Source organism: Rhinatrema bivittatum, chromosome 2, assembly GCF_901001135.1.
Source record: "Rhinatrema bivittatum chromosome 2, aRhiBiv1.1, whole genome shotgun sequence".
Classification (NCBI taxonomy): domain Eukaryota; kingdom Metazoa; phylum Chordata; class Amphibia; order Gymnophiona; family Rhinatrematidae; genus Rhinatrema; species Rhinatrema bivittatum.
The window spans coordinates 213332022-213358680 of record NC_042616.1 but is presented as its reverse complement, the minus strand read 5'-3'; the positions used below and the strand labels follow the sequence as shown (position 1 = coordinate 213358680).

At 46.0% G+C, this 26659-nt stretch overlaps 1 protein-coding gene across 2 annotated transcripts in view; it reads left to right on the top strand.

Moving 5' to 3' along the window:
• The first annotated feature begins 4394 nt into the window (after window positions 1-4394).
• GSDME (gasdermin E) overlaps window positions 4395-26659 on the top strand; it is a 133763-nt gene continuing 111498 nt past the window's right edge. The window contains exons 1-3 of one of the 2 annotated variants that reach the window (XM_029589123.1): window positions 4395-4615; window positions 12994-13224; window positions 24035-24227. In XM_029589123.1, coding sequence (XP_029444983.1) covers window positions 13014-13224; window positions 24035-24227 — 404 coding nt within the window. In that variant the 5' untranslated portion in view covers window positions 4395-4615; window positions 12994-13013. Of the gene's footprint in view, window positions 4616-12993; window positions 13225-16763; window positions 16989-24034; window positions 24228-26659 lie in introns of those variants that run through there. The other variant, XM_029589124.1, reaches the window with a different exon arrangement.

Sequence of the window (26659 nt, the reverse complement as noted above, 5' to 3'; positions counted from 1 at the left end):
GCCTGTGTGCGTGTATGGCATGAGAGAAACTGTTCAGGAAGGTGTCTGGTATGTGTGTGTGTGTGTCAAAGACTGTTTGGGAGATGATAGGTGTGTGAGAGAAAGAAACTGGTCATGGGGGCATACATGACTGGTATGGTGTGTGTGTGTGTGAGAGACATGGGCCCTAAAGAAGAGGACCATGAGTATATAGCTTAGCCTCTACTGTTGCTTCTGGTGTGTGCTACGGCCTGCATGAAAGAGGAGTAGGAGAGCTGCTGGAGGGGGTAAGTAAAGGTGGATTCTTAAGTTTATTTTTCTTGATTGACTGCCATTTTAATTATTTAATATTATGTGATGTCTGCTTTATTGAAATATTTTATTGGTGTTTGGAGAATTTTTAATAGTTTTTAATTGTTGGATGTTAAGTCATCATTGTACATGCTGTATACTACGTGTGCTTTCATGCCTAATAATATGCCACACATCAGCCCGCAGTGCTGAGCATCTAATGTTGCAGTCCTGGCCGTGAGCACCGCGACCAGGCCCTTACCTCTTGATTCCTGGACCTGCTCCCGCCTCCGGAGCCCTGGCTTGCGGCCTGTTTGGCGGTGTCCCTGCTGGGGCGGAGATCCTTCTGCAGCACCATCCGTATGACTGTGCTATTGACTTGCTACCTGGTACCATGCCCCCTCGAGGAAGGGTGATTCCCTTATCCATACCTGAGACCATGTCCGAGTACATTGCAGAGAATTTGGTCAAGGGGTTTATCCGCCGGTCCAAGTCACTTGCAGGGGCGGGCTTCTTTTTTGTCAGCAAGAAAGACGGCTCACTGAGGCCGTGTATAGACTATCGAGGCCTAAATTTGATTACCAAGCGAGACCGCTACCCGCTCCCGTTAATCCCGGCGCTCCTTGATCGGCTTCAAGGAGCGAAGATTTTCACAAAGTTGGACTTACGAGGAGCCTATAATTTGGTCAGAATCCGTCCTGGAGATGAGTGGAAAACCGCGTTTAATATCCGAGACGGGCATTACGAGTACCTCGTGATGCCTTTCGGCTTATGTAATGCCCCAGCTTGAATGAGCAGCACTGTTCCCTCTTGGACTGTGCTAGAAAGATCTGGAATTGTGTTAAAGGCTGTGATTTCTGTTCTTGTACATACTGTTTACAAGAATGTTTATTTCTCTATGAAATATGTTTTTTTAATGTTCTCTATTGGCGTTGGATGCTGTCCCTGTTGTGGGTGGTCTTTGGGGGTTACCAGCCTAGTGTCCAGGGTTCACTGGGTTTACAGAGCTGGGCAGGCAATAGAGATGTGAATCGTGTCCTCAATCGTCTTAACGATCGATTTCGGCTGGGAGGGGGAGGGAATCGTATTGTTGCCATTTGGGTGTTTAAAGTATCGTGAAAATCGTGAGCCGGCACACTAAAACCCCCTAAAACCCACCCCCGACCCTTTAAATTAAAGCCCCCACCCTTCCGAACCCCCCCCCAAATGCCTTAAATTACCTGGGGGTCCAGCGGCGGTCCGGAACCCCCCACTGAACGACCTCCTGCAGTCGATCTGCCGGCGCCATTTTCCATACGGAAAACGATTCACGGCAGATCGTTTTCCGGACCCCCGCTGGACCCCCAGGGACTTTTGGCCAGCTTGGGGGGGCCTCCTGACCCCCACAAGACTTGCCAAAAGTCCAGCGGGGGTCCGGAACGACCTCCTGCAGTCGAATCATGTTGGTCTATGGCCGCCACCATTTTGCGCCGCCATTTTGAAAAATGGCGCCGGCTGAAGACAACACGATTCAATTGCAGGAGGCCGTTCCGTACCGCTGCCGTTCCGGACCACCGCTGGACCCCCAGGTAATTTAAGGCATTTGGGGGGGGGGGTTCGGGAGGGTGGGGGATTTAATTTAAAGGGTCGGGGGTGGGTTTTAGGGGGTTTTATTGTGCCGGTTTTCCTGCCCTCCCCCTTCCCCCGATTTACGATTTTTTGACGATAAATCGGGGGAATTGGTATTGTGTCGTGGCCCTAACGATTTTTGACGATTTAAAATATATCGGACGATATTTTAAATCGTCAAAAAACGATTCACATCCCTAGCAGGCAACACACATAGCATACCTCTGTGAAGCTCAGCAACCATGTTGCAGTTCATTTCCCTTCACACTAGGGTGCTGGGAACTAGAGATTTCCACACTGTTTTGGGAGGGGGAGGGACGATGGGAAAGGGGGATGGAAATAATAGGGGGTGGGAGGGGGAGTTAGTGGATGTATTAATGGGAAAGGGGTTGGTACTGGGGGAGTGGGAGGGGAAGGTGTTAGGATAAACCCATGTATAGGAAGGGGAGGGGGGAGAGAGTAGGTTTGGTAGATTTTTGGGATGGGGTAGGTAGGATGGGAAAGGGGTGGTGGGACAGGGGTGAGAAGAGGTAATAGTTGGATGGGGGTTAGTAGTGGGGGAGGGGAAGGATGTTAAAAGAAACCCATGCATGGGTGGGGGAGGGGGGAGGAAAGAGAGTAGTGGTGTTGATGGACTTTTGGGAGGGGTGAGGGAGGGTGGGAAAGGGGTGGGTGGAGTGTCCAGATTCCTGATCAGCCAGGCTGAGTGCCTGTCTCTGCAACCGAGCATCCAGAATCATGCCCAGCTGAGTGCCTAGTTCGGTGCCCGAGAGCCTAGCCCAGCTGATCACCTATCTCGGCAACAGAGTATTCAGACTCGCGCCAAGCTCAGCTGACCATCTATCTCAGCGCCCAGAATTGCACCCAGCTAAATGCCTAGCTCAGTGCCGCAGGTTTGCATGGAGGTGTATGGACTTTCAAGCTGGCATCTCCTCATTGCCAGCAGAGGCCTCTTCTGCAGCAGGGGGCCCACCACTTCCACAGTTGGGTGATGTCTTCTCCCAAGAGAGTCAGCTCAACATTATCATTACCATCTTGTGATTCCTCAAGGGTCTCCTCACTAAACAGCATAATAGATACATCCTGCAACCCCCCCCCCCCCCCCTGCCATCTGGTGCAGTGGTAGAATTTTCTGCCTCTGCTCCTCTAATCAAAACAATAAATATTCTGCTGTATGGAAGGCTCTGATTATGTCTCTTAATAAAAATTAAAAGTGACCATCATATAGTGTCTAATGCTACAAGACTCATTTATATATAGTCTGCTCTATAGCATACTCCTCCATCTCTGCAGCAGTTTCCTCCACCTCTACACTATGCCTACAACCTACAACTGCAGCGTCCGTGTCAGTCCCTCCTGTATGTACCCGTTATGAAGTCAACTTTGTAGCGTGGGTGGCCCTTTCCAGATCTCCACGTCTGTAAGTTGAAGCTCGCATGGTGGCCTTCCTCCTGGCTGGCGCAATCACCTTTCTATCTGGGCCAGGCACTTAGCTGGACACAACGCTGGATGCTTGGTTGCCAAGATAGGCGCTCAGCCTGGCTGGGTGTGAATCTGGACACTCAAGTGCTGAAATAGGTGTGAATCTGGATGCTCCACTCACCCCTCTCCCACTAGTCTTTCCCATCCTCCCTGCCCCCTCCCAAAAGTCCATCAACCCCGCTCTCTTTTCTCCCCCCTCCCAAGCATGGATTTCTCTTTAACATCCTGCCCGGGGCCTCCTCCATCCTTGTCAAATTGTGCACAGAAAACTGCAATTCTGCATGGGGGTGGGGAGGAATTCTGTGCAAATTCTGCACTCAGCCATAGCATAGAATTTCCCCAGGGCTCCTTATTACATCGGCCCCTTTGAGCATGCAGAGCCTTGGGGGGGGGGGGGGGGGAGGGGTCCCGCTCTATGAGAAGCAGTGCCACAGGGCCTTGGATTTGGTTGCAGCATCTCCGCACAATCCACCTTAGATGGATAGCTATGTTAGTCTATTGTAGCAAAAATGGTAAAGAGGTGGTTGGCACCTTATAAACTAACCAATGTATTGAGGAATGCGCTTTTAAGGACAGAGTGCACTTAATCTTTAAGGTGCCACTGCCACCCACCTCTGGTCATTTTTGCTACACCTATCACAGTAATGCTGTGAAGATTGGAACCACATCGAAGGCACCAGAGTTAGCCCTATGAACTGAAAGCTACATCTGAGACTGTGATCTCTATTCTCCAACGCTTATGCCTCAATAAATTGGTTAGTCTATAAAATGCCACCCGCCACTTGTATTTGTTTTTTTTTTAATCCGGCCTATGGCCTTTTTCTGCCGTCACATTTCGCTGTTCCTAAATTGATGTTACTCAGCAGGGACTTTCCTCACACGTCCAGCTTTCAGCATAACGAGTCATTTAATACTTTTGCTCACAGTACATGAATTAATCTATAAACCTTGGCTCAGGTCTGCGACTGCAATGTTGCCCTAGTTTACGGTTCCAAGGCACTCGACTAATGCATAAAACATTTCTGGCGCCCTGAGGGGGGGACTTTCCTCCCTCCCACCAACCAAAACAGAGCAGCCGGCAAGATGGTGATTTCGTAAACCGCTGAGGAGGAGCGACTGCCCGAGCCACGCGCCAACCCAAGAAACTGTGCCCGCCTCCTCGTGCCCCGCCCGGGTCCCTGCAGGGAGGAGGAGGAGGAGGCAAGACGTGACATGACCCGACCTAAGCCTGCCAGGTCCCCGCTGCCCAGCGCAGGTAAGACGCAGCCTGTTCCTGCTCCCGGGGCACTTGCCGCCGACTTTGCATTCGCTGTAACCGGGGAAGGCACCGCTGCTGCCAGCGAGATTTCTTTTGCGGTTTTTTTTAATCCTTCTCTCACCACGGCAAACGCGGGAGACAGCGAAGCACTTCTGCTCGCCTCCCGGCTGGCGAGTGCACGGGTCCAGTGGGAGCTGGGCGGGAATTCAAGGTGACGGAAGGGAGGTTAGGACACGAAACAAGGCGGGGTCGGGGAAGGATGAGAGAAAACGTGACAGAAAAAGAGAGGCGAGAGCTGGGACAGCGGCTTCTCCTGCTCAGGGAGTGGGCGCGGCAGGCGCAGGCGGCCATCCCCGCCGCCCAGTTGAGACTCCAGAAACTTTCCTGGCAGGGGCAGTCTGTTGTCTCGGGGCCCCATGCCCTAAGGGCTCCCTTCCATTTTGTAGCTATGTTTCCAAGAATAATAAAGGAGAAAGGAGATATAACTAAGACAAGTGCGGGTTTCTAGTGCTGTTCAGTGTAGTGCGGGCAGTGAGGGGTGCCCCCTCTGCGGGGGTGGATTTACTAATGGCAGAATAGATAAGCGCCTATGGGCAGCCGAGAGTCACTTTTTAATGAGGGGTAAAGGGGGACAGTGGGAGGCAGCAGCCGACAGTCTACAAGCCTAGGGGCAGCAGGGGGAATACATATATCTGTTACTGCTTTTACCCTGGAAGAAATAACTTATCCGCTTAAATCGTCTTTATATATATTTTTGCTGTCCATTTCCCTCTGATGTCTGTGTTGTGCTTAGAATGCCAATTAGATGAACATTTTCAGACAAACTGAAGTTAGAGAGTGCCCAGATGATGTCAACACGGAGCCTAAGTCTCTGAAGAAGGAGGATATAATGGAGACAGTAAATCTAAGGGGGCGAGAAAGATTGATAAGAACTAATTCAAAGTACATGCAAGACGACTGTAAGGGAAACAATTTTTAAACAGCAATAGGTTTGAAAAGCTCCCTATGAATTTGTAATGCCAAAAATCTGAATGTTGTGCTCTTGGCAGGAGAAAATACTATTACAGTAAGTTTGAGACTTGCTGGGTTGGTTAAGGAACTGCTTCTCCTGAAAAGCCCAGCAGGGGTTGGATGTACAGGCCAGTGTTTGTGACCCAGATTTATTGAAGAGTTCTTATTTCCTGCGAAGGGGTTTACAGTCATGAGCTTTCAGTTCCATGCACCAAGAGGGAACGTTGCAAGACAGACAACCTGTAAGACACAATTGTGGAACTGGGCCTGTTCGCCTTAACGCAACAGTCACATGGGCATAAGAATTGTCAAATTGGGTCAGACCAAGGTCGAGTGTACTAAGCCAGCATCTGACAGTGGCGAGCAACAGCTGCTCAGAGAAATTGCATAAGAAACAGCACGTGCAGAATACTCCATTCATCGACTTACTTGGTTATATCATGGGTTCTGGGTAGACTCCTTGGTGTCTTCAGTTCTGTTTAGTAATACTCCAAGGGGGCTGCGCTTCAGAGGCAGACAGGGGAAAACGCTTGCAAGCAAATGTTTGCTGAGGAGAGGGAGGCCTGCAAGGGATAATTTAAGATTCCCATGGTGGTAGCAGTTTAAGCCATCCCAGCTTTTACTGTTGGCTTAACTGGCAACATCTTGACAAGTAAGAAGCTTCAAGGTGCAAAAAACTTCAAAGTAAAAGCTGGAGTGGTTTAAACTGCGGTGGCATAGGTGGGTTAAAATATTTCCTAGAGGCCTGATCCAGAGCAGTCATAAATGAGGGCTGCAGTGGAAGGAGGGGCAGAATTCTGCCTGTCCTTGGAAGAGGGGAAGTGAAACTTGATCTTACTATGGATACAAATAAGGGAGCATGTGGAAAGACTGGGGATGGGTGGTGTTGGTTGGTGGATTGCATATGGAAGGACTGGGGTTGGGTGGGGGAGTGACTCACTTGTGTACCCAGGCCATTCATTTCTTGCTATGCAAACCTTAGGAAAATCCCTATTTCTTTAAGGTAGGGCAAAGGCTTAAAAGTAGTGCAAACAAAAGTTTGGTCTTGAGTGCACCTGGGTGGGTGCAGAATTTGGCCACTTGCTGCAGTTGCACTCTGCGGACCACTCATAAATGGAGCCCAGATAGTTGATCTTGGGTCCAGGGAAATTTCCTGGTGGACCAGTGCTATATTCAAATTCTCTCCTCTCTGCTTTGCTCATCTCCCCCTCCTTTCCTTTTTTTTTCTCTCTCCCCCACCCATTCCAGTGATCCTTGTCCCCTGCTCTCATGCCCTGCCCTCTCCATGCTGGCAGGAAATGTTTAACTGCATCTTTCTTTCCATGTGACACCTGTAGATTCCTCACTGTTCTTGCAGGGCTTGCCAGCACCATGTGGGGAGCAGATGCAGTTAAGAACCATTTCTTCCTTCTATCAAGGATCAGAGAGGAGGAATAGAAGTGGGGTGGTGTCATGGAGGGGAAAGGAGGTGAGAATAGCAGCTTGAGAGAGTGGGGAAAGAGGAATGGAATGGAGGGTGATGTATAGGACAGGAGCAAGGGGGGGGGGATAGAGGACTGTACAAGAGTGAGGAGGGGGAGGAGGACTGGGCTGGAACCAGGATTCGTGGTGGAAGAGAAATGAGTTGATTGGGCGGGGAGAAAGGCTGAAGGTGGGAAATACAAGTTGGGGGGAGAAATGAATGGATTGCGAATCAGCCCATTGGGAGAGGGGGCACAGTTTCAACTGTGCCCCGGGTATGATTTGGGTTAGTTATGGCACTGTATGAAATGCCCGCCTATGCCTTTACTAATGTTGAAAAATATAATGTACCTTATGTGTTACGTTCCTTAATAGAATTAAAGTAAAATACCTTTCAGTAATTTTGCAATAATAACAATGATAAGTAAGTAAGATAGAGATCCCAAAGCCCCTGGTTCATATAGAATCTTTCAGAAATTTTAGAGAGTAGCACTTTCATTAGGTTAACAGGATAGACTTTTACACCTCACACACCCCTGAACCAAACTGAAATACAGCACCCTGTCAGATCCCTTTCAATGAAAAGGGAACTTGTTTGTGACTTTTGAGTCTGTTGTTAATGAAGCAGTGCACTGATAAAAAATGAGACTGTGATTATATTCTGACCACAATGCATTTTAGCTGGTCTGTTCGTATGAATGTCCTTCATCAGAAACTTTTAAAGAGCCAGTGAAATTTTGTGTGTGTGTGGCTGTTTCACTTTGTATTTGGATTATTTTATGTCATGGATACAATAGTGATTCATATAGACATGCCATTACTTAACTAGAATAATAAAATAATTGCAAAGTTATTCAGTGAATGATTGGAAAAAAAATGACTGGTTCACACTGATCAGATTGGCTGGCTCTGCTTTGAACATCAGAAGATTAATAGCAGCTACTGAAAATTAATCTAGGAAGGAAAGATGAAATGTGGTAATTACCAGGGTGGATGTAGAGAAGGCTTTTAAAGGAGTCTTCTGGGAATGTCTGGTTAGAGCACAGAAGAACAGCTATTCTTCTGTTTTCGATTTTGACCAAAATATTTCAAGAGCCGCATCGCACACATGAATCTTTAAACACTTACACATACCCACAAAAATGTATTTATTTAAAACATTTATTACCCGCTCTTTTCCCATTGATAAGCAAGCTGAATTAGCCGTAGGTGATGTCAATTAGTGGTACTGAAGGGATCTATCTGTCCAAGCTAGTAGAGTTGTGAGCTCTACTGAGCATGTGCGGGAATTCCCACAGGGGCATTGCCTCAAGAACCTCCTCTGTCTTTTTGTTTTGTCCGAACTAAAGCACAGATGTGTACTGTCCTCAAAATATTTTTTCTTATGTAATTTTTAATATTTTTCTTCAGACCCTTGGTCTGACCCAGTATGGCATGTTCTTATGTTCTTACGTTTGCCAGTCAATGCAAATGTGCCAAAACATTGCTGTTGAATTTCCAAAACTCTGCTGCAGAATCTGCCCTTATCACCATAACAGACCTTCTGTCTCAATTTTGTTCCATGTGTCTTGGAGATTTAGAAGTATCAGGTGTGATGTGTACAAACATTCTCCATCTGCTCCATCGGTACGCCCGAGAGGTCTGCACCATCGGCATTGGTGTTGACTGTCACCACTCAGGAAAAGGATCTAGGTGTCATTGTTGAAATATTCTGCTCAGTGTGCAGCAAAAGCCAAAGAGCAAATAGAATGCTAAGGATTATTAGGAAAGGAATGGAGAATAAAACAATAAAGTTTCAAAAATGCCATACTGACTTCTTTCCTCAATATTTTATCACATCACCCAATCCCGTTTCACCAACCAGATACTTCACTGCCATTATTGCAACTTCTCCCGTTACCCCGGATGTTATTCACAACTCGTTTTTAATCTATAAATCAAAAACATTTTTCCGCTCCTTTAAACTCTAAAAGATCTCCTACACTTTCAATTGTATCTAGTAAACAACTCTTATAAAATAGGAAAATAATCACTTACACGAGCCCTCTCTCTTACCAGCGTTTCCTTACTTACTGTCTACTTTGGGATCCTGGTCCACCTAACCTTAAGTTCTAAAGAGAGCCTTTGTCTTCCCTTACCAGAGGATCTCGCCTCCCTACCAGTAAACCTCTCAGTAGAATTCTGAGTGAAAGTGATTGAGTCATTTGGAGGAGATTTTTTTTTTCCAAAATACTAGTGATTCTGATACTTTAGTGGTCTACTGACCACTTTAGCCCATCTTGGTATCAAAGGACAGAGTCTTCCAGAGCGCGTAACCCTTTAAAACCCTCCTGCGTGCGCCAAGCCTATTTTGCATAGGCTCGGCGACGGGTGCAAGCCCCAGGACTTGAAAAAATGGGCGGGGAGGGGAGGGGCATGGGTGTGGCCTCGCCACTGCCACTGGGCCTGGGGATCGCGTGCCAGCACTTGACCGGCGTGCGCAACCTACGCCTGCCCAGAGGCAGGCGTAAATAATAAAACAAAGGTAGGGGAGGAATTTAGATAGGGCTGAGGGGCGGGTTAGATAGGGGAAGGAGGGGGGGTGGAAGGAAAGTTCCCACTGAGGCCGCTCCGATTTCGGAGCGGCCTCGGAGGGAACGGGGAAAGCCATCGGGGCTTCCCTAGGACTCGGCACGCGCAAGGTGCACAAGTGTGCACCCCCTTGCGCTCGCTGACCCCGGATTTTATAACATGCGCGCAACTGCGCGCACATGTGTTAAAATCGGGCGTAGATTACAAAATCTGGCCCATAGAGTCTCATCAGCCTATAACGTCTGATGCTTGCATGGTAATAGTAAGGGGACTTATATTCCCTTTTCCGATTATATTTTCTTTGAGAGATTAAGGAGCAGCTCCTAGCCCCAGTTTTTTGACAGGTTTTGGAGCACATCTGTTTCTGTTTGTGGAGAACAATTTTCTGCTATTCCTTGACTTGCAGCAAAATCATGAAGGACTGTTTAGTCCTCAAGATTACAGAGTATGGTTACCATTGCTTCCTCGGTCTTCCACTGCAACATCATTATTTGGTCTTCCATTCAGACTATCTCGGTCACTTCAACTGCATCTCAAGGAGGAATAGTTCCTTTGTCAACAAGTTTTATTTATTTATTTATTTGTTTATTTATTTATTTAAGTTTTTTTATATACCAACATTCAAGACGATAGTCCCATCATGCTGGTTCACAAGAAACAGGGGTGCAATTAAAATAAACTTTACAATTTGAACAATAGTGCAGAAAAGCAGTTACATGTAACAGGGAATCAATAATTTGGAGTAAGAAGGAAAATGAAGATCAGATAATTATATATATATATAATAACATTATAAGGGGTGGCTATTAATGCTATTACTAGCGAAGTATGTTGATTGAAGGGAGTTAAGTAATGTTGGAGTTAGGAAAGGCCTAATTTTGTTGGAGTTAGGAAAGGCCTAATTTTAGAGCTTCTTCCTCCCCAAGAGTGTAGCAGGGGTTCTGTTCTTGCTATCTTTCTCATCCCTAAGGATTCAAAGAGGTTAAGTTCTATCTTTAATTTATAAAGACTGTTCAGGGTTGGCTAGGAGAAGTCCAAGATGAATGCTCCTCACTTCACTGACATGCTTTCAACGCAGGGACGTGGATGAGTGCCGCAAGTCCTTAAACTTAATTGCTTCAGGACGTGGGTAGGTTTGGTGAAAGAAGGCACATCCTTCCTATAAGATCCAGTCAATGATACTACTTTTGAGTCACGTGGCGGCAGCAGGGCATATGAGTTTGCATAAGACAGGAAGTCTCAAAACTTTGAATTTTAAGTGCCATTAAATTCTCTGTAAAGAATGAAATGTGAGCAGTATTTTCTGTACTTGGAAGAAGCAAGCAGTGACATCAGGCTTCTCAGCTATCTGTGTTCTGTGATCCTATTGGTCAGGGAGTAGCAGTGGCCATTCATTTTGTCCAATTTGCTAGCAGGCGGTATCACACACTGCCTTATGTTATCTGATTAAGGACTTTGTCAAGGTTCATCAAGTCAGAGCCATACATTTTCATTGCTGTCCTGAGAGCTGTCCCCATTGCAATCATCTGTAAAGCTGGGACTTTGTTATCTGTGTCTAAACAGTATTGGGACTTAATCTAATCAGAGGAGACACCGCTTTTGAAAAAGTAGTTTTGCATAGCACGTTTACCCAGTAGGGTGGGTCAGAGTTGTTTTTCCAGTAAATGCTCCACTGCAGCCTTCACCATGGGACTCTCTACTTGTCATGGCAAATTTGCTTACCATAAATGGTGTTTTCTGTAGATAGCAGGATGAATTAGGCATGCTTAACACTCGCCCATCTCCCTGAACAGTCAACTACCTAGCTAGATTTAGCTTTAATATCTGCTGAGGGGCTCATGAGGAAACACACATGTGGGAATTCCTCTTCATGCTCGGTAGCAAAAGCTCTACTGAGCTAGAGAGATGGGTCCATCCAGTGCCATAGGATGATGTCACCCACTTTTCATGGCTAATTCATCTTGCTGTCTTTGCAGAACAATGTTTATGGTAAGCAAACTTGCTTTTCAGCTCTGTTTTGGAATTATTAGCCCCTCTTGGTCTTGACTCTGAACAACTCAGTGAAATAAATTTTGTGTGTGGGGGGGGGGGGGGGGGGGGTTCAGTCAGGATGACCACAGTATCCTCGCTTTTTTTCCATCCACTAAAGCTGATGGTTTTCTAGAAACGCTGTGAGGCAGGTGTATCAGTTTGATACAAGTTTGCTAAGCACGCCTGTTATGGCTCTAGTCTGGGTAGAGTGTTAGGAACACCACCCCTCGAGTGGTGTGGGGTGGCAGGCGAGGCTGGAGCAAGGCTTGGATAGTTTGGCAAAGCTGGAGCAAGGCTTTGACATGTTGGTAAGGCTGGGACCAAGGCTTGGACTGGAACAGACTAAGACAAATCAGGGCAAGACAAGGACAACGCAGAACATGGCATATAAAGCCTGAAGGCAATGATACAGGAAGGCCCTGAGGGGCAGGACAAGGAGAGGCCTATATAGACTAGAAAGCAGGGCAAGAGACAAGAAGGACCAAAGGGCACAAAGCAAGGCAGGGGTCAGAAGGCTTGGGGGGCCACAAGGCAAGGTAAAGAAAAGATCAGAAGGCCTGGAGGCCATGAGCAAGGCAAGGATGGGCCTGGGAAGGCTGCAAGGCAACAGTGGTTAGGGCAAGGAGCCAAGAGTGACTCGATGCAGAAACATCTTGGGACTGACAAGACAGGGAGTCTGGGTGTGGTGCAGGCAGGAGGGAGTTGCTTGGCCAGCCTAGAGGGTATGTTCTTCAAGGTCCCCTGGTGGAGGGGAGGCTGCATAGCAACTGAAACCGTAACAGTGCCTTTATGAGTTTTACTGTGTGCCTGTCTTGCACAGATATATTCCTGCTCCTCAGGAGCCCATTGTCTGAACATCTGACATAGTGAACTGATGAAACATCTCCTTGTCAAAAAGTTGTATTGGATGTACATTTCTCATTCAGAAAGCATGAAGGGAAAGATTTCCTCTGTAAAGTGTTTCATTTTTAAATAACTTTTGCCTTCCATTATTTGAATCCTAATCTTTATGTATTTTTACAGGAGAGAAATGTAGCAATGCTTCACACAGGGTGGTGGTGGAGGGGGAATTAAACACCTCAACCGCTAGAAACAGTCCATAACATGTGATTCATTCTTTTATATACCCTCTGCCCCAGGAAGTACTCTTGAGACTTGCCTTCAGCATCAATCATTGGCCATCAGGATTTGCTGCTACAGTGGCTGTAACTAACTTCCCTTCCCCCTTGCCTCTCAAAGCTCAAGCGCATTGCCTCTGTGGCTGTAGAGCATCCTTTTCAAGGGTCATCTGTTGTTTTCAGATGGTACATGAACAGGGAAGATGTTTGCAAAAGCCACAAAGAACTTCCTGCGAGAGATTGACTCCGGGGGTGATTTGATCTCGGTCTCCAGTATAAATGACTCAGACAAGCTGCAGCTTTTGTGCTTAGTGACAAAGAGGAAGAGGTTCTGGTGCTGGCAGAAACCCAAATATCATTTCCTATCGTTTACACTCAGCGACATTCTCACGGAAGGCAAGCCCCTAAAGCCAGGTAAGCCATGCAGTGAAACAGGTTAGCTAGCATTGGCCTGTTTAATAGCAATCATTAACTGTGTTCTCAGCTCTAAAATATACCTATAAAAGTCTTTGCAAGCTAGTTTTTGCAAATGTGTCCATAGGAATTGTCCGCATGTAAGTTATGTACTGGGCTCATTTGCATTTGATTCTTGGTAGAAATCTTGCGTGCAGAAAATGACAAGTTCAGTGCGATATTCGGTGCTCTTTAGTACATCAGTCCCTCAGTGATTGCATTCGCAGTAATTCATGAAAAGTGCTCAGTTGAAGCCTGTGGGTTATATTTATTATTTATTTATTTAATTTCTTTTACTATACCGATGCTCAAGACTAGGTCTTATCGTACCGGTTTACAATGTAACTGAGGGGAAACCAATTAACATCAAGGTAGAAAGTAAAGTTACATTAAAGTTATATCAACTGTCGTGTTCTTTAATATGGGGTGCTGTGTATTTTTCCACACATTTTCTCTTGTTTAGTGCTTTTCAAAAGGGGGTGCAAAAGCACACTAGATAAGAGCATTTATTCTATGTGTAGGCAAGAAAACTTCCAGTAAACTGCACAGGGGGGGAGAAGGCCCATCATGGTCCTACAAGTTATTGAAAATGACTGGAATATGGATTGAATTACTCACCTTTCCAAACCCGTTCTGAAGGCAAGTTATGATTTAGATGTGGTAGGGACGTCCCTGCTCCAGTGGGCTTTAAATCTAAGCTGATAGCTAAGTTAATGGAAGGCAAAGTGACTTGCCCAAGGGCACAGTGAGCATCAGTGGGAGAAGTGGGATTTGGACCCTGGTTTCCCTCTCACTAGGCCACTCCTTTGTGAGCCTGCAGTATAAAATTGGTTTTAAATAAATCAATAAATACATTTTCAATAGTGCAATGCTGAATAAATCAGCAAATGCACCTATACATTCTCAGGAAATTCAGTGAAAGATACTTTAAAGTTAAACTTTGCCTCCTCTCTCCATCCCTCTCCCCCAAATTTGTTGACCCTTACACCTTACATACCTCGTACGTAAAGTGATGTACCCATAATTTTAAATCAGTAACATGCTTCCAACTGGGATGTGGGTGTAGATTAGGAGCTAGAGCATGGAGCTAAGAGTCAAGAGAACTTTTAAAATGATTGTGACCTTAGGCATACTACTTTATCTACAGTAATAAATCAGGAATGGCAGGTCGCTGTTAATTTACAGACAGCACTGTATATGTATTTCTTCTGTTTTTGGGTGTTAATTTAGTTTATTTTCCTGTTAATTAGGTGTTCTTTGAAGGAACAAAAGATTGGTGTGTTCGTGGTGCAGGTACTAATAATGGGTACCTGTTCCAGATGAATCAAATACATACATTTCCATAACTAAATGTACTGCCATAATAAAACAATATTAACATTCTCTCCAGTAACCAGCTCCGGGACTCAAATTCCCCCAGCACATATCTCCCACCAGCACTCTTATCTCCCCTCAACACAAGGCCCCAGCCCTCATCCCCCCGCCAGTCTGTCCTCTGCTTTATCCCCCTCCCCTGTCCCTACCACTCTCAAACTCCCCACCCTTGCTCACTCTGTCCTCTTCTACCAGCTCAGATGTTCAAAGATGCTTTCTGATTCAAACAGCTGTGCAACAGAGCTGGCGGGAAGAAAACAGAGGCCCATCAATCTTTTGCAGACCAGATGCCAGTACTGCAGAAAAGACGCAAAAGCAAAGTGGGATATATCCATGGCAGGCAAGGGGAGGGGTGAGTGGTGGTTTTCTAGTGTATAAACCCATAAACATCTACTTTTTTTTTTTTCTGGGGTTTTTTTTTTTTTAAATTTATGTAATTGGTTAAAACCTGAAAATAGAAGCCCTAAGAGGTCCATATTTAGCTGCTGTCCAGCTAGCAAAGCCACCTGGATAAACTTATCCAGCTAATTTTGCAGGGATATTCAGTGGCATGGGTATGCTGCTGAATTTCACCACTATCTTAAAGTTAGCCAGATACGTTTATTGGGCTAACCTTAGGACCGCTCTTCAGCTGTCCTAAAGTTATCTGGCTATGTTAACCAGATAATATTTATCTATTTGATTTTATCTATTTATTTGATTTTATATACCGACATTCATTGGGGTACATCACATCGCTTTACATGTTAGCTTGGAGAAATAGTAGAACAAACGTGTCTTACTATTTTTACATGGAACGGAGGCAAATCAACAGTTAATACAAATACATTTTAGCAGTGGTGAGATCATGTGTATGTATGATTAAGAGCCTGTGTGCATAAGTAAGAGAGAGAGAGCGCATGTGTCTCTGTGTGTGAAAGAGAGCCAGTGTAGGTGAGAAAATATGTGAGTATGAGATTAAGAGCCTGTGTGTATAAGTAAGAGAGAGAGAGCGCATGTGTCTCTGTGTGTGAAAGAGAGCCAGTGTAGGTGAGAAAATATGTGAGTATGAGATTAAGAGCCTGTGTGTATAAGTAAGAGAGAGAGAGCGCATGTGTCTCTGTGTGTGAAAGAGAGCCAGTGTAGGTGAGAAAATATGTGAGTATGAGATTAAGAGCCTGTGTGTATAAGTAAGAGAAGAGAGCATGTGTGTAAGTGTTGTGAATGAGAGTCTATGTGTGTGAGAGAAAGAGCATATGTATGTGTGTGTGTGTGTGTGTGTAAAAAGAGACAGCATGTGTGTAAAATGTGTGATTAAGAGCCTATATAAGTGAGAGAGAAAAAGCATGTGTATATGTGCGTAATTGAGAGCCTGTGTAAGTGAGAGAGCATGTGTATATGTGTGTGATTGAGAGAGCTTGTGTGTGACAGAGAGAGAAGAAAGTTGCAAGCAAACCACCCTTCCTCCTGCTAATTCAAAACAATCTCAGGGCACCTGGATATCAAACGTTCCCAGGTATGCAGAGCAAAGCATTTTTTTTTCATTATTGGGTCTTTGTGTCTGCTATTTCGAAACATTTTATTGGTATCTAGAAAATTTTGATATGAGTTTTTAATTACTGGATATTCCATTCATTAGCTGTTTTGAAATAATCTGTTCTTTTTATTATGGTTTTACTGCTATTGATTTTATATTTCTTGATTTGTTTTATAAGGACTGGTGATTTTTCTTTTTTTCCTTTGTTGCACTGCATACAGAGACTCTGGCTTGCTGCGGTTTCCAGTTTAGTTTTTGTCTGCATGCTTCTAGTTAAGCATTTTGATCTCTTTACTCTTTGTTAGGTGAGGGTCAGCACATGTGATTCAGGTGAGGTTCTCTGCTGGCGTGTAGTTTCTGTGTAGGGCTCTATAGCAGCCTGACTTGGTCCGTTTTCCTAATAGGAGATGTATGGTGTCTTAAGGCCTGGTGTAATATTTTCAGTGTTGCCTTTTCTTAGGTAAGGTGGTTACTGTTTAAGTGCTGGAAATTGGTGCTGGTATGAGATGTTTACTATTTATGCAATTTCTGTTCAGACAGAGTACTTGTCTTTCCCTTGTGTCATTCTTAACAATAAAAATAATAGGTGAGACCGGAGTGCTGAGCCCTCGGAATAGGCCTGGAACATTGCTACCCACAGACGCCTGACGTGAGTGGGAGGAGCCATACGTGCCATAAGAACGGCGCGATAGCGGCGCCCCACCGCTGCACCGCCAAAGCCATGCGCGCCTAAGGGGTGCGCACAGCTTGGTCCGGCTTAGTCCGGACTAGGGCGGACTAAAAGAGGAAGTTCTACACACCGGACTCCAATTACTGAGATTCTGGACAAGAGAAGGTACAGAAAGTGTTTGAACTCTTGAGCTTTTAATTTGTTTTCTAAATTTTTCAATTTTGAGCTATGCCAGCTAAAAGGAAAGGGAAGGTAAGGGTTTTTCCTTCATAGAAACATAGAAACATAGAAATGACGGCAGAAGAAGATTGAACGGCCCATCCAGTCTGCCCAGCAAGCTACGCACTTTATCTTTTTTTTTTTTAATCTTTTTCTCTCACCCACCTGTTACTATTGGCTTCCAGTACCCTCCAGCCCTAATTCCCCTCCACCCCACCACCAATGTAGAGAGCAGCGCCGTATCTGCATCCAAGTGAACATCCAGCTCAATTAGGGGTAGCAACTGCTGCAACAAGCAGGCCACACCCCTGCCCCATACTCTTACCCACCCCTGTTTTTTTTTGGAGATGGCAGCCCTCCATCCTTCCGCTCCGTGAAGGTGGAACACCAACCACTGGCCACTGGCATCCCGCTCCGTGAATGCCTCTGTGGCTACTGCCGCTCCGTGCATTGTTTTGCTGCCTCCTCTTTATTCACGTCCTCTAGACTTGATGGACTCACAGTGTTTATCCCACGCCCCTTTGAAGTCCTTCACAGTTTTAGACTTCACCACTTCCTCTGGAACCCTTCAACTAATGTGATTGCTAGTGTACATGTTAGTTTGTTCTAATATGATTGTAATTCATCTCAAGGCAATTTTTTGAAAGAGCAGGAATATCAAATGTCTGGAAATAAAGTACAAGGCTAATAATGGTTTATGGACTTTTCCTCCAGGAACTTATCCAAACCCTTTTTGAACTCAGCTATGTATTTCGAACGACGGTATACAAAACTTTATAAATAAATAAATAACTGCCTTTACTACATTATTTAGCAACAAATTCCACAGTTTGTGCTCTGACTGAAATAATACTTTCTCATATTTGTTTTAAATATACCACCTATTAGCATCATGGAGTGTCCCTTAGTCATAGTACTTGTTCCGTTTGTGGACCCTTAGGGTGAGACGGGATTGGCACAACCTGCAGTGAAGAGTCCTGTGATTCCCACCTTTAGCAGGTGGACCTGGACGAAGCAGAGATCCAGCTGGAGCTTCGTCTATACCAGCCCTTGATCCTCTTGGGTTGATCCTTTGGGTGCCAGGGCCGACAGATCTTAGGTGGATTCTCTTCTGTGAGCCAAGGAGGAGGGCCTTGAACAGCAGGGTCGTAGGCGGGCGGTGTTCAGACATGTTGGAGTAGGCTGTGGCGGGTGGTGATCATGAGTGTCGAGGAGCAGGCTGAGGTTGGTGGCGGGCAGCGGTCAACGTAATCCAAGGTCAATCCAGGTATCTGTCCGAGGGGAAGAAGGGACGGATAGGCAGGGAGGTCCAGCGAGAAGAAGCTCAGAAAATAAGGAGCACTGAAGACAGGGCTGAATCGAAGACAACGGAGGAACTGGAGACAATACACTAAGGACAAGGCTGGCTGAAGAGAAGACACTGTAGCAACATGCTCTACTCAGAGTAATGGGACCTATTGCTGAGTCATGTTGAAGTTGGGAAGCTGCCTTTTTATAGGCCTGCACCGATGATGCCAACTCCAGAGGCCATGGTGGCTTTCCCACCTTGATCCCTTTAAATGTTTCAGCGTGATGCAGGACACTGAAGTCTGCGGCGTCCTGCCACGTGAAGGCACAGCAGCTTCCTGGTGTGTCCAGCATGGCATCGTGCTGCGTGATGGGATGGGGCCCTGATGCAATGGCACAAGACTGAAGGTGAGGGCGGCAGTTCACGGGATTAGCCTGCAGACTGCCGAAAGTAACTGTACTATTTGAAAGGATAACTAACCGTTCCCTGTTTATTCGCTCCACCCTACCCTGATCTTACAGGGAGCCAATCCATCCCCTTTATCATTTTGGTCATCCTTCTTCTATACCTTTTGTAGCTGCTCTATAATTTTTTAGAGATGCAGTGACCAGAACTGCACACTTTAGTTAAGGTGCGGTCGCACCATAAATCAATACAGAGGCATTTTGATATCTTCTATTTTAATTGCACTCCTTTCTTATTACTACTTAACTTCCTCTTTGTTCAGTCAAGCCAGTCCATTACACATGGGTTGTGTACAGCTATTACCGTGTTTCCCCGAAAATAAGACAGTGTCTTATATTAATTTTTGCCACCAAAGATGCACTAGGCCTTATTTTCAGGGATGTCTTATTTTTCCATGAAGAAGAATTCACATATATTGTTGAACAAAAAAATGAACATTTATTATATTCTGAATAGTTGTCTGGTTATGCTGGTTTGTGATAACAACTGTGAATCCTGCAGGGTAAAAAAATCACAGCTGCATGCTCTGGTGTTCTGTGCGACGGGCATGCTCCCAAATAAAAACTTTGCTAGGTCTTACTTTCGGGGGAGGTCTTATATTTAGCAATTCAGCAAAACCTCTACTAGGTCTTATTTTCGGGGAAACAGGGTAGCAAATGGAGACAGAGATCCACAGGCTTGCTGATGTCCCTCCTTATATAACCTCGTGCTGACACCAACCTGTTCGTATTCCTTCTCCAGTAGATGGTGGATGTATATTTCGTGCTGTGGGCTATCGCCTGGTAGGCCTGAGATGAAATAGATTGGAGGAATTCCTGAGGAGATAAATTATTCACCCTCCTTCAAATCGAGTGGCTTCCTTGGCCATATTTGGAAGGAATATCTCTGTTTCTGAGGAAACAGCCTTGGCTCCTTCACTTATTTGTGGGTAGAAGAACATACTGAGCTCTCAGAGGAACGGTTTGTTAACTTATTCCTTTTTTCCCTCTTATTCTATCCTCCTCCTCTTCCCTTCTTATCTGTCCCAGCTCCTTGCTGTCAGTTTGTTTCTTCTCCCTTGCCATTGGACTGTTTCCTAGTGGCCATTATAAATAAACAAACCAGCAAGTGGAGACTGTCCTGCTCAGCAGCCAGGGGATCACGACAGAGGACGGGCCTGTTGGCTAGCCATAGAGCCTGTTGGTGTAGAGTATGTTCAGCAAGGTTACTTATTTTTTTTTTTTTTTTTAACCTTTTTTTTTTTTTTTTGTGGGGGAACTGTTAGAAAAGGGGCCTGCCCTCTATCCCACTTGTGTTTTCGGTGGGTGCACGTCACCGCTGCCTTGCATATTGGTTTCGTAGAGCCTTCAGAACCCGCCATTGGGATCACTGCACAGCCTTTCTGCTGGGCCTCCAGTTCTTCTGGGAGCGGTGGAGTTGCCGCCGCAGGGATATGCTGGAATGCTCGGGCCTCACCATGCACTCCCCCTGGCAATACAACACTGCCCGATTGCTGGGTGCATGGAGGGAAAGGCAGTTGTGGCACTGAGTTGTGACTCTGGAGGGGAAAGCTTCCTGTTTGGACTGTTGTGCCTGGGGCAGGTTGTTCGTTGCGGAGGTGTGGCGTGCGTGCCTGCACTCTGTGTTGGTTCCTGCCTGGGTGGTGCTACCTTGTGGGCAGGAACAGCAGCTTATGTTTTCTATCTGTGGTAAACAGGCAAGGGAAAGGTGGGAAGGCTCCCTTGCTCAGTCCCGTGGTGGGGAGAGCTGTTCCTCTGGGCCTTCAAATTCACTGCCTCTGTTTTGGGATCTCCATCAATTCAGTGGCCCTGGAGTTTACAAAAAAAAAAAAAATGTGAGCATCTGCCTAGTGGCAAGGGATGCTGAGTTCAGTCCCAGAGGTACATTTCAGCCACTCTTTAGGAAGTTTGGGATCCCAGCTAGGAGTCTGAGCAGGAGAAGATTGGCTCTGGCCCTGCGGTTCAGTTCAGGAACGACCGTAATGGCGAGCAAGGGGTTTGCTTCTGGCAGGCTCAAGGGCATCACCAGTGCCCTTGGCTTCAGCGAAACTGTACGATGGTCTTATCAAAAGAAGCATAAACTACAGGGCCCGACCGGGGAGCTTCTCAGGTGCTCCCAGCTGCAGCAAAGTCTTCTAATAGTCACACCAGGGAGACATGAATCCTAGAGAGTTTAGGCATCTGTTCCCTGTCTCCCTCCCCCCCCCCCCCCGGCACATTGCTCTGTGGTCTTTCAGGGGTAGGCAGGGACAGATAAATAACTAAATGGCAGTCCCCAGGCAGCAGAGGCTGACGTGAACTCTGTCTTTGAGGTCTTCCTGGGCTAAACCTCTTTAGAGTGGAGATGGCCTTCTTCTTCCGGTTGGGGAAGATTGTACAGACTTCTTTTGTCTCTGCCATAGAATGAATGATTCCCTTCATTCCTGGTGTCTCTATATATGTGAGAGGATCCTTTCCATGCAGCAGAAAGCCCTGTTGAGATCTGTTGTGTAGGATCTGCCACATTCTTCTTTCATACAGGGTCCTGAAGGAAATAGTTGTACGGGCGGGATTGTCAAGGTCACTCGCTGGCCATATTGTTCTCCAGAATTCCCAGGGGGGGGGGGGGGAGTCAGGGGCTCCAGTGGTGACCTGCATTAGGATTGTTCATAGCACCAGTGGAAGTTACCATTCTGCTGGAGCCTGGAGTGTGGCACACTGACTGGCGAGTTGCCTTAGTCCCCTCTTTCAGTTCCTCATAGTCAGCTTGTGATCTCACAACTCTGAACAATTTTGTGTCATCTGCAAATATGATCACCTTACTTCTTCACTCCCTCGTCCAGCTCATTCATAAATATATTAAAAAGCACTGGTCCTGGTACAGACTCCTGGGGCAGTCTACTATTTACCTTTCTCCATTGAGAATAATGATCATTCATTCCTACTGTCTCTTATCCTTTATTATTGTATTAGGACATTTAATCAGAGAGAATAAAAGCCAAGTGTGGTCCAAGCCAGCTCAGTCCTTTTCAGTCAAGTAAAAGTCCAAAGCTTCTCAGCGGACAGCGAGCTGGGATTCAAAGCCCTTATTAGAAATTATACTTTGTCTTTTGTTAGTTCTATTGAAACGGGAATGGGGGATCCTGGCAGTACCTTTCAGGCCTGCGTGGCTTTCTGGGGATGCAATGCCTGCTTTCAGTTCTGATTTAAAAAAAATAAGCTAAATGCTGAGAGATGAGGTGGAGAGGGGTTCTTCTAATGATGCTGCAGGCACTCCTGCGTGTGTGATTCCTCTGCCAGGTCCTTGCTGCCCACCACAGCTCTGGACACCAGTGGTACTGTATATGCTGGAGAGGGGGCAGAGACCAGTACCTGAGCCCTGGCTACACCTGTAACAATGACACACAGCTGTGGGGGGTGGGCTGTAGTCTTCCTCTAGCCACAGGAGGTTTTTCAGTGTTTAACCTGATTTGTACACAAGAAGAGATGGAAAAAAGATGGAGATGTCCATAATTGCTTCATTGCAGAGAAGCTTATTAGGAGAGGGTCAGAAAGATGACTCTTCGGGATAAGAGATGAAACATGTCCTTTCTCTTTCCCTGCCTTTCTAAACAGAATTAATTTTTTAATCAAAAGTATAGCAACTAAAGAGCCCTTTTTGTACAGGGACCTTAGTTTTCTGATAGTCTCAGAATGGACAGGACGCCCCATGAAATTCATAGCTCTGCTGAAGTTGGCGGGGAGAGCTCCCCAGCTGAGAAGGAGCCAGGCTGACAGATTCTTCACGATCCCTAGTGCCATTACATTTAAAAAAGGTAAAAATCACGCTTTCTCTAGTATACATTTGTTTGGCATTCGTGCATCCTGTGCGGCTGAATACAAATTTAGCTGTAAGTAGGAGGACCATCCTTATTATGGTAAAATGTGAAGAAAAGAAAACAAAAGGAAGAAGAGAAAGGAGACCCATTGGTCAGTTTCTCAGTTCCAGGTTAAAATTCGATTATATCAATGCTCAATTTTTTTTTAAACTAGGGTGAGAGCATCTTAGGGAAAGCTGCAGGAAAGGCCTTTTGCTGGAAACAGTTCTTAATTCCCAGCTCTGGATAAGGAAGGGTGGTAGAAAAACAAATCTTCCTTCCCTCCAGATGGAAAAACAGGAAATAAATTCTTCTTCACCTTAAGATTTACTGCAGCCTCCTCTTGGACAGGGAAAAGAGGTGTGCAGCTCCCTCCTGAGAAGGGGGAAAAAAAACCAACCTCTGAGAAAGGCCAGATCAAAATATTATTGGCAACCAAAGAAAAACTGAAAAAAAAACCTTCCTCTCTCCAATCTCCTGCTAGCTCTAAGCAAGTAGCTGACAACAGTGCTTCTCTCCCACTTGCTCTAGATTGGGAGAGCACAGCAAACGCTCCTTACTCTTTCAAAACCACATCCACTCTGCCACACACTACCCTGTGCTAGCCCCCTTTCCTAGAATGGGATTCTACCACCTCAGTCATCCTCAGGGGGAGGTGCCGTATTGATGGTATCTCCCTCCTAGCTGACAAACTCAAGGGCAGGGATCTTGGGTCTCCACATAAAAAAAAAATACAGTATATTAACAAGGCCTTGCTAAAGATTCATTAAAATGATGCAAATGGTCTTGTTCTCAGCTTGACCTCTTGGTTTAAAAGAGCAGTGAATATTAGTCAGAGAGAAATGCCGGCCCACAGACAAGGGAATGAGGCGGGATTAGCCCCATGCGCTGGTAAAATTCCTGCTGTGGAGTTTGGTGCTGTGCAGTGGCCACTAACATAGGAATATAATACTGGCTCCCAAGAAAGGGTGCAGCTGCTTTCATGGAAAGCCTGCCCCGCCTGCCCCGAATAGCTAAAATGCTAAGTACAGGCAGACCTTGTGATCTTTTGGTCTCTGCCTTATTGCTGTTACAGGCCTCTCAGCATTTTTAGCAGTTTGGATGGCACGGTGCCAGCAGAGAAAAGTAACGTAGTAATATAGGGGATGATAGCAGAAAAAGACCAGTGGGAGCACCCAGTCTGATTGCACCTGCTTTCCCAGCTTCACTTCACTGCAGGTGCTGGGCACACTTAAAGCAATCCAGGAGGGGAGCAGGGGCAGGCAGGGGGAGTAAAAGTTGAGGTTCGGTCCCCAGGCCAGTATGGGAATCTGCTCTCATGATGAAGAAGGCAGAACCCCTCCCCCCCCCTCCCCCTGCATTTTCAGCTGTAAGAATTAGTTACACATCTGAGGTGTTTTCCAGTTGTCATGGAGTCTGACTTTGTGAAGTACCAGACGCAGCTTGGAGACCTTCTAGAAGCAAACTTTGGAACTGAAGTTGGGACGCTGAAGCTTAATGCCGGAGGAAAAGGCTTTGTGAAAAGTCAATTTTCATTTGGAACCCTAAGAAAACAGGAAGCCGACATGCAGCAGCTGATGAAGGATGTCCAGGAAAGGTAAGATGCCTTTTTTTTTCCCCTTTGTTTTTGTCTGAATATTTACAGAAAGAAGCAGATTTATAAGCTGTGCGTTTTGAATTTTGAGCCCTCACTGCTGTAGGTGTGTCTTAAGACTATTCTGTGAACAGGAATCCTTGTCTAGAAAACCTTTGTGTACAATAAATGAAAGTGGTTCCAGACAGCAGCTGTGCAGGCAGCTCTGGGGGTGGAACCTGCCACTAAACAACTGTGCCGGCACATTGCAGCACAATGGGAAGTGGAAAGAAAGAGGCTCCTGGCCTGCTTCTGCGCTGGAAACGGCAGGTGAGGCCGGCAACGGCAGAAATGAAGTGCAGCTTTCCTCTACAGATTTCGTTGTAGCCGACTAATAAGATTTTTCCAAAATGAATGTATTTAGTTCATATGACTGAATGTATGAAAGGGTATTTCCTATTTTGTGTCCTTGGGGAAAAATGCTTAATACTTCCTTATGGGGGTACATTTGTAAGTGCCCGCCTAGATTCAGAGGTCCATATGATCAAGCCCCGCCGCGTGGCCGAGTAAGAACCAGGTTCCGAAACCCCACAGCGGCCTTGGGTACAGGTTTCTTGTTGAGTGTAAAAGAGTGAATGGCCTCGCAGCTCTAGGCCGGGAGACCGCGTCCTAGTCGGGGCGATTGTGATCCGATGCAATTATTGCTGCTTGGAAGGGTTCCCGAGCTGCCCTTTTAGCAGCTTCATCTGCCCCCTTAAATTCAAGTTCATGGCAACTCTGGTGGGATCACAATACTCTGTGCCTGCTCTTTGTAGCCTATTACACATAGACTTTACAACCATTTTCCAAGGGGAAGTCAGCATGAACTTTCGCTTCAAAAATTATCTCAGAAAAGCTACCTGCACCTGCTAATTTTTTTCTGAGAAAACGTCTGCACACACTATCAAAAATTCAGAAGCCTGCGTGTAAGTGCAAACCCCTCCCCAACCCCACTCTCAGGAATGCCTCCTCGCAGTGCATGATAAACACCTTGTTACAGGTTCAGACCGGGCACACTGGTATCCTGCCCAGGGGCTCTGACCTGAGGGGGGCGCTAATCTCACTGAGGCTTACATTGGGGCTACCTGAGGGGGCTTATTCCATATAAACACACACAATTAATGGTTTATACGTGGGGGGCCATACACAATTACTGGGATTATGCCTGGGGGCTTGAACCCAGGAGTTTATCCCCTGCACAAATAGCCACACACAAACTTTGATTCAGTACATTACGGTTCCAGGTATTTAGGAAAGTGAGTTTATTTGAGCAATAGGAGGATAGAACAAATAAAATCAGATTACACAGAAGACGTAATGGTAGATAATAACAATTCTAACGTAGATATAAAAAGCTTACATTTCCAAAGGATCTGCTGTACCATCAAATCCAGGGCTCTCTCTCCCCTCTCTTTCTCGCTGTCTCTCCTTATACACTACAAATGCTTGTGAAACCATGTCGTTCCATCTCTCTTGACGGGCCGATACAGAAAGAAGCGCGGGAGAGCCGGCGAACGCCCGCTCTCCCGACATGCGCACAGGCCAGTGTCCTGGGCGCGCAATTCAGTATCGGCCCGCATGCAAATGAGGGCCCACGGTAAAAGGAGGCACTAGGGACACTAGCGCGTCCCTAGTGCCTCCTTTTTGACAGAAGCGGTGGCTGTCAGCGGGTTTGACAGCTGACGCTCATTTTTACTGGCGTCGGTTCTCGAACCCGCTGACAGCCACGGGTTCGGAAAACGGACGCCGGCAAAATTGAGCATCCGTCTTCCAACCTGTGGACCGTGGGCAGATTTTTAATTTAAAAAACATTTTTTTTTTAAATTTTAAATTTTTTTTTATTTTCGGGGCCTCCGACTTAATATCGCTATGATATTAAGTCCGACTTAATATCGCTATGATATTAAGTCGGAGGGTGTATGGAAAAGCAGTTTTTTCTGCTTTTCTGTACACTTTCCCGGTGCCGGCCGAAATTAAAATGTGCGGCTTCGCTGCACATTTTGCTTTCTGTATCGCGCGGGAATGACTAATAGGCCCATCAACATGCATTTGCATGTTGTGGGTGCTATTAGTTTTGGGGGGGGGGGTTTGGCCGCGCGTTTTCGACGTGCTGTTACTCCTTACTGTATAAGGGGTAATAATAGCACATCGAAAGCGCGCAGCCAAACACGGGCTAACAGTGCGCTCCACCGGAGCGCACTTTACTGTATCAGCCCGCGAGTTCTTATCAGATTTCAGGCACAGCTGTGTGGCCTTCACTTTCTCTCTTAGGCTTTAGTATAAATTAATTGCTAGCTTTCTCATCATAGACTTAGTGGAATAACTAAATAAACAGACTCTTGCCTATTCGTAAACATTTGACAATGCAAGACAGTAAACAGGAGTTCACTCAGAGGTTGTCCTGTGGCCTTCAAACT